The 12,908-nt window shown below is 52.5% G+C and overlaps 1 protein-coding gene across 2 annotated transcripts in view; it reads left to right on the forward strand.

Annotated features, from left to right (window-relative positions):
- The first annotated feature begins 167 nt into the window (after positions 1-167).
- The window catches only part of LOC132000299 (cytochrome c oxidase assembly factor 8), a 24,534-nt gene continuing 11,793 nt past the window's right edge, over positions 168-12,908 (forward strand). The window contains exon 1 of one of the 2 annotated variants that reach the window (XM_059374111.1): positions 168-353. In XM_059374111.1, the coding sequence (XP_059230094.1) occupies positions 231-353 (123 nt within the window). In that variant the 5' untranslated portion in view covers positions 168-230. The remainder of the gene's footprint in view (positions 354-12,908) is intronic. The other variant, XM_059374110.1, reaches the window with a different exon arrangement.

The raw sequence follows: 12,908 nt of genomic DNA on the forward strand, positions 1-12,908 counted from the left end.
CCGAGCCCGCCACCACCGCTGGGCCCCGCCGCCCGGAAAGGTCCGCAGGGCAAGAGCAGCCGCCGGCCTTCCGCCCCCGCGCCGCGTCGCCCGCAAGGCCGGTTTCACGCGGGGAAAGCTCACGGTCGGCCGCGCCGCTTTCTCCCGCCGGCTTTGCGACCGTGCCGTAAGGCAGCCCCTCGCGCCGTCGCGGCTCTGCCGTGCTCTGCGGCCGTCGGGGGACGCTAGCCATGGCGGCCCTGCGGCCCTCGAGGAGGGTACTTGTCCCTCCGCTCTGCCGCGCCTTCGCGGGGTCCGGCTGTCAGCTCGCCCCAGAGCGCGGCGCGGAGCGCAGGGATACTGCGTCCGGCCGGGTAAGCTGGGGTCCTGCAGAGGGCGGGCCGGGAGGGCGGACCGCCAGTGGCGACGGCCCCAGGGACACCTGTGGGCCCCACACCCCTTTGTGCCCGGCCGCGGCGTCAGCCGAACCCTGAGGGAGCAGGGCCCGCGGGGCCGGGGGCGGGGCGCGCAGAGGGAGCCGTCGGCCGCGTGAGGGGCGCCCGACCTCCCGGCCTCGGAGCCCCCAGGTCCGGAGCGCCTGGAGCCGAGGGTGTCGCCGCCAGCCCGGGGCCTGTTGACAGAACCGCTGCTGCGGCGGAGTCCGGGGGCCAGTGTGTGCGCACCTGCTCTCCTCCAAGTTGGTGGCCCGAGTGGAAGAGCGCCTCGTGGGCGCCCCGCGTGCTGTCGTCGTGGCCCGGATCGCTGGTGGCTCCCTGCGAGCGGTGGCCCTCGCCGCGCGGAAGCGGCAGACGTGCGTGTCGCGCATGGCAGCTGCTTGTCCTTGCCTGCAGCGACAACGAATGACAGTTCTTAGGCCGCACGGCTTTGGGGAGGGCTGTCGTGTCTGCGGGGTTCTGGGCTTTGAGTCCAGCCACCCGTGACCGCGCTCCGCGAGGTGCGGGACGGCTGCGGATCGGCAGTTCAGGCCACGCCCGCGTGGGCCAGCAGCCCGAGCGGGAGGCCGGAGAGCCTGGGGCGCAGGCGTCCGCCTGTGCGAGTTGGTTGCTCTTCGCACGCTTCTGGAGACCAGCTTCGCAGTCCGTCTGGTTTCCAGTTTCGGCAGGAAGTTAGCAGGAGGACCGGTCCCCGGCTCGGGTCCTGTACAGTGGCCACAGCTGTGACTTCATTCCCGCAGCATAGAAGCCGGCAGCGCCTCGTGCTTGGGCAGGAGCATATTCTACGTGTGTTGGAAACCGCATCTACAGCTGTCCCGAGGGCGAGGACTGACTTTAGCTTATTCCGTGAGCTGGTGCTGGAAAACGGGACCCACGAGGGGCTCCTGGCCGGTTCCCGGTGGAGCATGCGACTCTGGATCGGGGGACTGGGAGTTCGAGCCCCCACATTGAGTGTAGACATTACTTAGACATAAAATCTTGGAGGAAAAAAAAAAAAAAGAAGGTAGAACCCACACACAGTTTTCTTTATTGATCCCTAGCCTTTGGTTAAATAAAGCAAATCTTCCCGTGGGTCCAACCCTCAGGGTGAGACCTTCCCATTGTAGCCCCAAGTGACTAGGGAGCTGGTGTCTAAGCCTGTGGCGGTGTTGGTTGTGATGATGGCGGCCAGCTGGCCCAGGACTCAGACCTCCTCCTGTTCTAGCGTGTGACCTGTGGTGGTGTGGTTTTGGTTTTTGGTTTTTAGGATGTGTGCCCTGTTATGCTATGAATGTACGGAACTTAAAGGAACAGTTCTTACTTGAGGGCATTCTGTGTTCCTTTGTGTTTGGTCTGGTCTTTGAGAGTTTGCTGAGTACGCCGGCGGGTTCTCCAGATAATTAAATTCCTGCAGCACGGAGAGATTGTTGTCTTTGACTTTGATGTTAAACGTTAGGTGTTCTCAAAAGTAACATGTTGTAAACCTTCTGTTTTCTTTCTTTAAGTAGATATATGTTAATCCTGTACATTTAGTTCACACAGCGTATTTTTTTTTTAAAGATTTTATTTATTTATTTGACAGAGAGAAATCACAAATACACTGAGAGGCAGGCAGAGAGAGAGAGAGAAGGAAGCAGGCTCCCTGCTGAGCAGAGAGCCCGATGCGGGACTCGATCCCAGGACCCTGAGATCATGACCTGAGCCGAAGGCAGCGGCTTAACCCACTGAGCCACCCAGGTGCCCCGTCACACAGCGTATTTTTAATTAAGTTTTTAAATTTAATTCCAGTACAGTCACCACACGTGTTATTAGCTTCACGACGTACTGCAGTGATTCAGCACGTCCACACACGACCTGGAGTCCTCACAGGTGGGCTCCTCAAGCCCCAGTCCCCACCCACCTCTCCCCTGGTAACCGTCGATTTGTTCTCTGTAATTAGGAGTCTGTTTCTTGGTTTGTCTGCCGCTTTTTTCTTTCCTTTGTGCACTACTTTGTTTTCTTTTCTTTTTTTTAATATTTTATTTATTTGAGAGAGAGAGTATGAGAGGAGAGAGGGCAGTGGGAGAAACAGACTCCTTGGCGAGCAGAGAGCCTGACGTGGGACTTGATCCCAGGACCCTGGGATCATGACCTGAGCCGAAGGCAGAGGCTTAACCCACTGAGCCACCCAGGCGCCCCTATTTATTTACTTATTTTTAAGATTTTATGTATTTGAGGCGCCTGGGTGGCTCAGTGGGTTAAGGCTTCTGTCTTCAGCTCAGGTCATGATCTCAGGGTCCTGGGATCGAGCCCCGCATCGGGCTCTCTGCTCAGCAGGGAGCCTGCTTTCCTTCCTCTCTCTCTGCCTGCCTCTCTGCCTACTTGTGATCTCTGTCTGTCAAAAAAAAAAAAAAAAGGTTTTATGTATTTATTTGACAGAGAGAGCACAAGCAGGGAGAGAGGCCGAGGGAGAGGGAGATGGCAGGCTCCCTGCAGAGCAGGGGAAGCCCCATGTGGGACTCAGTCCCGGGACTCCAGGACCACGACCTGAGCGTAAGGCAGTGCCTTAACCAACTGAGCCACCAAGGCGCCCCATCTAGTTTTAGAATAAATAAATAAATTACAAAACAAGTCAGCTCTTAAATTAAGTGTTCTCTAGTCACTTCGCACCCCTTTATTCCTTATCTATGGAGGTTACATCTTTGGCTCCTAAACTTGTTTGCACATTTGGAAGACTAAAAAAGATGTGATTGGTCTGGGATGTGGCCCTGGCCTCAAGATATTTATTTATTTTCTTGGTTTGGCTAGTTTCCCCGCCCCTCTCCCACCCAGCTTCATTGAAGTATAACATCGGATTTTATGGGGGCGTCTAATACGGGTCACAAGTTAGAGAACCGCTGGTTATGTGATATGCATTCATATTCGCTTGTAGTCCTGAATCTCATTAACATAGTAATAATTAGCATTTATTGAGCGTTTGCATGCTCTGCTCTGAAAGCTTTGTGTAGTTTTTAAATCTTATTTTATTTTAAAGATTTTATTTAATTATTTATTAGAGAGCGAGAGAGTGCGTGCATGCACACAAGCAGGGGGAGCAGCAGGCAGAGGGGGAAGCAGGCTCCCCGCTGAGCAGAGAGCCTGATGGGGGACTCCATCCCAGGACCCTGGGATCATGACCTGAGCCGAAGGCAGAGGCTTAACCAACTGAGCCACTCAGGCCCCCTGAGCTTTGCATATTTAGTTTAGTCATTTTCACATATCAATGAAGGAGATGCTTTCATCATCCCCATTTTATTTATTTTTTTATTTTTTTATTTTTTTTAATATTTTATTTATTTATTTGAGAGAGAGACAGCGAGAGAGAGCATGAGCGAGGAGAAGGTCAGAGGGAGAAGCAGACTGCCCGTGGAGCTGGGAGCCCGATGCAGGACTCGATCCTAGGAATCCAGGATCATGACCTGAGCCGAAGGCAGTCGTCCAACCAACTGAGCCACCCAGGCGTCCCTCATCATCCCCATTTTACACATGAGAAGATTTAAAGCATGGATAGGTTGAAAAATACCCTCAGGATCAGGTGCTTGCGCATAGGGAGTATCTGTGTTACACTTCCTGAATCTGGAAGATAATGAAGTAAAATTTTTCTTCTAGTAATTGTGGATAAAAAAAAAATAACAAACACGCCCTCAGCATGGAGAGGCAATATTTACAAATGAACAGTACGTGTACTGATCTCCTGTTTTGCTTACATTTTCATTGAAGAGAATGATCTTCAGCCCACACCCCCAACACACAAGGGTAGATCCCAGTGAATATAAGGAGGAAGTTAAATGCCAGATAAATGAGAAACTGGTGAGAGGATTTTAAACTTAACATGGATATTTCTAGTATTTAAAAAGCTTTCAGTATGTTTGTTGGGAAAAACAAGAAAACTGGGGCAGGGGACTTTAAAATCGTGTGGTCAGGGGCCCCTGTCTGGCTCAGTCAGGTGAGCTTCTGACTCTTGATTTCGGTTCAGGTCATGATGTCAGAGTCCTGGGATTGAACCCTACATCCTGTCAGGCTCTAGGCTCAGGGGGTAGTCTGCCCGGGAATTCTCTCTCTCCCTCTCCCTTCGCCCCTCCCCTCTCTCAAATACATAAATAAATCTTTAAAAAAATTATGTGATTAAACTCCATTATTCTCAAGAAAAGGACCCAGGGCTCAGAGAGGTGGAGTGACTGGCCTGGTGTTACCCAGGAGAGCTACAGGGAGCCGTTCTCGGCCTCAGTCTGGTGTTTTCATGTCCCCCATGTGCTTTTTCATCAAGTGAAGCAATTACAGGGTTTCCCCTTACTCTGTTAATGTGCACAGTTGCACTCATTTCTTTTCTTGTTACTTATAGGAAATTTAAACCATGCAGAATGGGCCTCTTGGGTGGCTCAGTCGTTAAGCGTCTGCCTTGGGCTCAGGTCATGATCCCGGGGTCCTGGGATCAAGCCCCACGTTGGACTCCCTGCTCAGCAGGAAGTCTGCTTCTCCCTCTCCCACTCCCTCTGCTTGTGTTCCCTCTCTCGCTGTGTCTCTCTGTCAAGTAAATAAATAAGTACAATTTAAAAAAACCCCACAACCATGCATAAATGGAAGACTATAAAGAATTGCTCCCTGTACAGTTAGCTATGGGGGGGGGGTCCCGGGCGTTTATCTCATCTTTACCCCTCCCCTCCCCCTCCAGATCATTTTGTGGCAAATACCGGGATGCATGTTTCATTTGTTACTGTTTCTGTATGTAATATCTAAAATATTAAAATTCCTTAATTGCAGCAAATAGTCACTGTTCAGGGTTTTCCAGTTGTGTTAAGGATGCAAAGAAAACAAAGCATGCAGACCGGCCTGCACATTGCAGTTGATTGATGTGCTTTTAGTTCTCTTTTACTCTGTGGGTTTTGATCGTCCGCTTCCGTTTTTGTAAGCAGTTTGTTTGGGAGCAGGGGCAGGATGTGTCCTGTGGGATCCCCACAGTCCGCACCTTGCTCTTGGCGTCCCCCTGGTCTGATTGATGTCCTTCCATCTGTGCGTTTTCTGTAAATGGAAAGCTGTCATCCAGAGCCTTGACCACGTTCACATTTGACTTTCTTTTTTTTCTTTTGGAGACGACTGCTTCTCAGTTGGGGGTTCGTCTTCTTCCCTTAGGATTGACTGATTTTCTGATGTTAAGTTTCCACGCCCAGTATAAATGCCTTTGGTCCTGATGTGCTGGTCTTTCTGTGCTGCTGACTGTGGTGTGCCAATCTGCCTGGCCTCTGTCTGGATGGGAGATGGGGGACTCCAGCCCTCCAGAAGGTCAGACTTTGAGCTCCCATCTCTGGCGCGGCCGGGTGGCAGACCAGGAAACACCAGCAGGAACACTGAAATTTGCCAACATTTGCTCCTTTCATCTTTGCCCGCTGGTTGCCCCAGTGGCCAATAGTGCGACACTTTAACTCAAGAGCTTTGTGGTCCGTATGGCCCGTCCGGGAAGGAGGGCGTGGGGCAAAGTCTTCCGTCCCACATTGGGGCTTGGGGGTGGTGCGCAGGCAGAGCAGGAGTGTGTGGGGAGAGCTCGGGGGCCTGCTGGTAAGCCCGAGGGATGGAGACTGAGGCTGGGCCTACTCAGCAGGACAGAGCCCAGCACCGGGCTGCCTGGCTGGCAGTTTGCACTCGGGAAAATGCCGAAGAGGAGTGCCCCGCGGGACACGGTGACGGAGAGTCTGACAAGCAGGTGCATGCACGCTTCTTCCTCTGTGAAGAGGCAACGACGTCCGGCTGCTTTGCCGGCGGCGCTGCTCGCTTCCAGCTTGCACGGCCGCCTCCCGGCCGGCGCGGAGACGGCCAGGGCGCTTTGAGCTGACTGAGCTTTACAGGCCGATGCTGTGAGAACCATAAATTACAGTGATTACTCTGACCTCAGAGACATTCTTCCTTTTACAGAAGGACTTTTTCCTCCCCCAAGCCCCTTCTCCCTTTTAAATAGCAGCTCTTGGATATGCAGAGACAGCATGTATTTATAGGGGAGAGCGGAAGAGCTGCCTCTGCCCCCGCTGAGATGGAGTCGCTGGGATGATCGCAGAGAGCCGAGCGCTTCGGACACGGCCCGCCCCTCGCCCGCAGCACGTGCGCCATCGCGAAGCTACACACGAGGAGGACTTGAGCTCTCCTGGGGCCTCTTTGAGCTGCCTTCATCCCGTATGGGTCGCTCGGAAAAGCCGTGAATTGTCGGGGCGACTCCTTGACACTTCCTCATAGGCAGCCTGCAAGAAGGAGAGCCTGGGATACGGGTCTGGAAGGTGGTAGAACTGGTGAAGCACGGTTGGGGTGACGCCTGTCCATCTGTCCCCATGCTGCTGTCCGTCAGTGTCCTCGGTCAGCTTGGGGGAGAGGAGGAACCCCCGGCGTGGGATGGAAGTCCGTGGGGTGAGCCTGGGGCGGCCATCTCTGTTTCCACCCACTCGGTCCCTTTGTGTGAATCACCTTTAGTTTCTAAAGACTTTGGGGCAGAAGCCCAGAAGTAGTCGTGGAGGGTTTTTCTTTTATTTATTTATTTATTTATTTAAGATTTTTTTTTTTTGACAGAGAGAGAGAGAGATCACAAGTAGGCAGAGAGGCAGGCAGAGAGAGAGAGGAGGAAGCAGGCTCCCCGCTGAGCAGAGAGCCCGACGTGGGACTCGATCCCAGGACCCTGAGATCATGACCTGAGCCGAAGGCAGCGGCCTAACCCACTGAGCCACCCAGGCGCCCCAAGGGTTTTTCTTTTAAAGGCTTTTTCTGAAACAGTGGAAACCACAGAGATCACGTATTGTTCTTAGAATGTGGATGAAATGTTAAAGATCGGCGGCTTGCCGTCTTGCTGTAGCTGAGAAGGACTGTCAGGCCAGGTTAGTATCAGAACCGTGTCCGATGACAAGCAGCAGTTTCAGGGCTTAGGGAAGCAGATCAGGGTGTCTTTCTGCCAGCAGGGCCCTGCTGCTCTCTCCCAGCAAGCAGGAATTCAGTCCCCTCTGTGGAGTCGCCAGCTCTTCGTCTGGAACTTTCCACCTCGGCTCTGTCTCTTGTGAGGCGTCCAAGTTCATGAGGGAAGCACTTCAGAAGTACGAGGCGGAAGTAAACATGATCCAATGTGAGATGTCTAAACCCGCAGGAAGAAATGAATGCAGCATGAAGTCCGACCGAGCATGGCTAGGGCGCAGCAGTCCACAGTGCGGTGGGGACCTGCAGCAGTTGTGGCCACGCAGGGGTGACGGCAGTGGCTGGGCTGCTCCCATTGTGGCCCCCCCCCCCCCCCCCCAGTCCGCAGGTCAGTCTGGCTCCCACATCCCCTGCAGCTCTGACCAGTTTGCCTACACCAGCCCTGCCCTGTTCTCCCACCGTGTGTGAATCTTACTGCAGAATGCTCACCGAGGTTCCACTTCTCTACTATCCAGACTTCGGAAAGTCTGGAAACTTGTCAGGAACTAACAGTTAACCATCCTTAGGAACCCCAAATATAGGGGCGCCTGGGGGGCTCAGTTGTTCAGTGTCTGCCTTTGGCTCAGATTATGATCCTGGGGTCCTGGGATCAAGCCCCGCATCGGGTTCTCTGCTCGCCGGAAGCCTGCTTCTCCCTCTCTCGCTCCCCCTCCTTGTGTTCCCTCTCTCGCTGTCTCTCTCTGTCAAATAAATAAATCTAAAAAAAAAAAAAAAAGGATGCAAGATGTAAGGAGCACTGGACAGCGATGGCCTTGGTGCCTCAGAACCTCTGGACATGGCTGCTGGTCAGTAACCGCGTCTCTAACTTGTTGGCTGTCCTTCCGCCAAACAGTTCATATAAATTCAGCTTTTTTTTTTTTTTTTAAGATTTTTTTTGTTTATTTGACAGAAACGTAGAGAGAGAGGGAACATAAGCAGGAGGAGCGGGAGTAGGAGAAACAGGCGGGAACCCGCCAGGCAGGGAGCCCAATGCGGGGCTTGATCCCAGGATGCTGGGATCATGACCTGAGCTGAAGGCAGATGCCCAATGACTGAGCCACCCAGGCGCCCCTAAATTGAGCTTTTTTTTTTTTTTTTTAAAGATTTATTTATTTGACAGAGAGAGATCACAAGTAGGCAGAGAGGCAGGCAGAGAGAGAGGAGGAAGCAGGCTCCCCGCTGAGCAGAGAGCCTGATGCGGGACTCGATCCCGGGACCCTGAGATCATGACCTGAGCCGAAGGCAGAGGCTCAACCCACTGAGCCACCCTGGCGCCCTAAATTGAGCTTTTTGAAGGTGGAGTGGATTTCTTGCATAAACAGAGAGTCAATAGGAATGATTAAGACTGGGAAGAACATTGTTCTGACAAGTATGTGTCGGGACTGGAGACTAGACAGATGCAGTCTGGGCCGCCACGGGCTCACAGTCTGGTGGGAGAAGCAGGAACGAACAAGAGCTGTGGGGAGCCTCGGGAGTGCCTGGAGCCTGTCCTTGAACGTGAGGTCTGTGACCATGAGCAGGAGGGAAGGGTGCAGGGAGAGAGTGCACAGGGTCCGGAGGGACTGAAGCAGGCTGCGGTGTCACCGAAGCAGGCGCCTATGGGTGGAGGCAAAAGCCCAGACTGCCAGGCCACAGGAGGGGTTAGACTCTGTCCCGAGGGTAATGAGTAACCACTGAGGTTTTAAGGGAAGGGGGAGCATGGTTTAATGGGGGTTTGGAGAGATTGCTTCGCCGTCTCAGTGGGTGTGGAGCCCGCATAGACGGGAGGGTGTGGTCCCCAGGCAGCTGGAGCGGCTCAGACCAGCCCATCCCAGAACTGTCTAGGGGACAGAAACCCAGTGCTCGTGATCGCTGGCTCACACCCTGTAAACCTCAGCCCTGGAGAAGCTGGGTGCGGCTGTTTGAATACTTGAGTCCTGGTGTGTATGAGGGAAATGCCATGGTTCAGCATCGCCTGGGGCCGGGGCGGAACCCAGGCCAGAACTGTGCAAAGCTGCTTGTTCCAGCCCTAGACACTAAGGCTTGTCAAAGGATAGCATGTGACTCTTTCTAACTTTGATCAGAGGTCTTGCCTCTGTGGCTGCAAGAAAGTTACAGTTAACGTAAGTGAAAATATTGGCCGCCATAGTGCAGTAAGCTAACTTGAAATAGGAAGTTGTCAGTCTCCTAGCGTCGCGCTGCAGAACCCCAGAGGTGATAACAGGAGAAGTGTTGGGGGAAGCTGCGGAGTGAGCTGAGAGGCATTGCTCAAAAAGTGAGATTAGTTGGGCAGATCTTTTTTTTTTTAATTTTATTTTTAAAAGATTATTTATTTATTTGACAGACAGAGCTTATAAGTAGGCAGAGAGGCAGACAGAGAGAGGAGGAAGCAGGCTTCCCGCTGAGCAGAGAGCCTGATGTGGGGCTCGATCCCAGGGCCCTGGGATCATGACCTGAGCCAAAGGCAGAGGCTTTAACCCACTGAGCCACCCAGGCGCCCCTGGGCAGATCTTTTAAGGCAGAAACCACACAGTGAGTTTTAGAACTGTGTCTTTAAAAAATGTTTTTCCTTATTTTTCTTTTTTTTTCAAGATTTTATCTATTTATTTGACAGACATCACAGGTAGGGAGGCAGGCAGAGAGAGGGGGGAAGCAGGCTCCCTGCTGAGCAGAGAGCGCAGGCGCCCCTATTTTTCTAATACACATACACTTAATGTTGGCTTGCTTCTAGAAGACATACAGGAAACAAACTTTGCCATTATGTTGATAAATTTTGGAAGTTCTGTTAGGTTTCTTCTGTTTTCTCATCAATTATATTTAGGAAGATGAAACCATTCTAGGTATGTGAGCGAATGGTGTTGAGCTGTGGTTCTGCACAGGGCTGGGGGTGGGGGTGGGGAGACATGCCGCTCTCCAGGCCGTTTGGCATCTGGTATTGGAGAAGCAGTAGGTGCTAGCAAGGGTGGTCTGACCCCTTCTGTTCTTCCAAAAGGCCCAAGCTCAAGCTCCTGGTGAAAGATGCCTTCCCTCTCCCAGAAGGGAAAGAACCTTCTTGATTAAAACAATTCTCATCTTCCTCTAGTCTCCCGTGTATTTCAGTTCCTTTTCCACAGTTGGTGCTTTCTGTTCAACCTGGCGTATCAGCCCAGGCCACTCTCTGGGTCTTCATTTCCCCCGGGGGCCTGGGCACATTGAGACTTGAGTGTCTTTTATTTATTTATCTATCTATCTATCTATCTATCTATTTATTTATTTGACAGACAGAGATCACAAGTAGGCAGAGAGGCAGGCAGAGAGAGAGGAGGAAGCAGGCTCCCTGCTGAGCAGAGAGCCCGATGCGGGGCTCGATCCCAGGACCCTGGGATCATGACCTGAGCCGAAAGCAGAGGCTTTAACCCACTGAGCCACCCAGGCTCCCCCCCCCTTTTTTTTAAGATTTTAATTTACTTATGTGACAGACAGAGATCACAGGCAGGCAGAGAGGCAGGCACGGAGAGAGGAGGAAGCAGGCTTCCCACTGAGCAGAGAGCCCAATGTGGGGCTCCATCCCAGGACCTTGGGATCATGACCTGAGCCGAAGGCAGAGGCTTTAACCCTCTGAGCCACCCCAAGAGACTTGGGTGTCTTGTGTGGATTTGTCTTGAATCAATTTAACTCAGGTCCAGCTGCAGACCGCAAGGGGGGGTCCGGGAGGGAAGGCTCTGCCTTTTGCATGGTACAAAACTATAAATATTTAAACTACTTTTTGACTATATTTCCATAAACCTTCTTGAGTAACCTGGTTAAGGAGGTGTGCAGGGTGTGTTATGCGCCCTTCTGAAGAAAGGCAGCGGGGAACTGGGGTGACCAGGCGAGTGTGTTTGTGGTGGGATCCAGAATGGGGAGTGTGTGCAGGCACGTGTTCAGGGACACACTTAGCACTCACACCCCACTGTGAAGAGAGCCACTCGCTGCGTTTTCAGGAATTTTGCTAATAAATGGCTGTTACTGATAATTATATACTGAAATAAATTCAATTAAAAGCAAAGATAAGGGGGCGCCTGGGTGGCTCAGTGGGTTAAAGCCTCTGCCTTCAGCTCAGGTCATGAACTCGGGGTCCTGGGATGGAGCCCCACATCGGGCTCTCTGCTCGGCGGGGAGCCTGCTTCCTCCTCTCTCTCTGCCTGCCTCTCTGCCTAGTTGTGATCTCTGTCTGTCAAATAAATAAATAAATCTTTAAAAAAAAAAAAACAAAGATAATATGTACTTAAACTCTATCACTTCTGTTTATTTTACTACATTTTACAATGTTCTCTGCTTGTGAGGTGGTTTATGATTGTTGTATCTACATGGTAGAAACACCATATAATAATAGGCTGCTCGAAACTCCACGGTGGAGGTATTTACACCATGGAAATCCCCAAATGGGCTAAATCAGGGCTCAATTTATTACTTGGTTGATTAACTTGACCTAGGGAAGTGAGGGAGAAAAGCTAGGAAGAGAGCTTGAGGTAACGCATGTGTCTTGTCTGTCAGCATCCCACTGTGAGAAGCCCCAGCTGAGGAAGTAGGCTTCTCGCGTTCAGAAACCAAGAAGTTTCTCATGTCATTGGCAAATAGGGCTTGTTTCACTTTTTGTTTTTTAAGATTTTATTTATTTATTTGACAGAGAGAGATCACAAGTAGGCAGAGAGGCAGGCAGAGAGAGAGGGAAGCAGGCTCCCCGCTGAGCAGAGAGCCCGATGCGGGACTCGATCCCAGGACCCTGAGATCATGACCTGACTGAAGGCAGAGGCTTAACCCACTGAGCCACCCAGGAGCCCCTTTTCTTGTCCTTAATACGGAGTAACGTGAGTCTCAAGTACACTGACTGACACTAACACTCGCAGGCCTGGGTTGGCTAGTAATAGATTTTGGCAGAAATCAGCGCAAGAACGCAGTGAGAGCGCCTCCCGCCTCCGAGGACAGCTACGGCGAGAACAGAGGTACAGGAGCCGGACGGAGGAGTGCTGACAAGGACGCAGGGGACACGGAGGGAGGGGACCTTGTGCACAGCCAGACGGACCGTAACATGGCCCGGCCGCTCCGGGGGAGTTTGGCGGTGTCTGAGGTCCAACACAGCGGCCGTGTGGACCAGCAGGCCTGCTCCCGCGTGTGCGGCGCGACCTGAGCGGCTGCAGCAGCGCCAGCCCTGATAGCCCGAGGGGCGCCTGGCTGGTGCAGGCCACTGGGCGTCTGACTCTCCGTTTCTGTGCAGGTGGTGGTCTTGGGGTCGTGGGATTGAGCCCCCTGTCCGACTCCGTGCTCAGCTTGGCGTCTGCTTGGGTTTCTCTTTCTTTCCCTCTGCGCCTCCTGCTGGTGTGTGTGTGTGTGTGTGTGTGTGCGCGCGCGCGCGCGCTCGCTCTCCTCTCTCTCTCAAAAGTAAATAAACAAAAATCTTTTTTTTTTTTTTTAAGATTTTATTTATTTATCAGAGAGAGAGAGGGGGAGAGAGAGAGAGCACAGGCAGACAGAATGGCAGGCAGAGGCAGAGGGAGAAGCAGGCTCCCTGCTGAGCAAGGAGCCTGACGTGGGACTTGATCCCAGCGTCCTGGGATC

Source organism: Mustela nigripes, chromosome 13 (genome assembly GCF_022355385.1).
Source record: "Mustela nigripes isolate SB6536 chromosome 13, MUSNIG.SB6536, whole genome shotgun sequence".
Taxonomy (NCBI): domain Eukaryota; kingdom Metazoa; phylum Chordata; class Mammalia; order Carnivora; family Mustelidae; genus Mustela; species Mustela nigripes.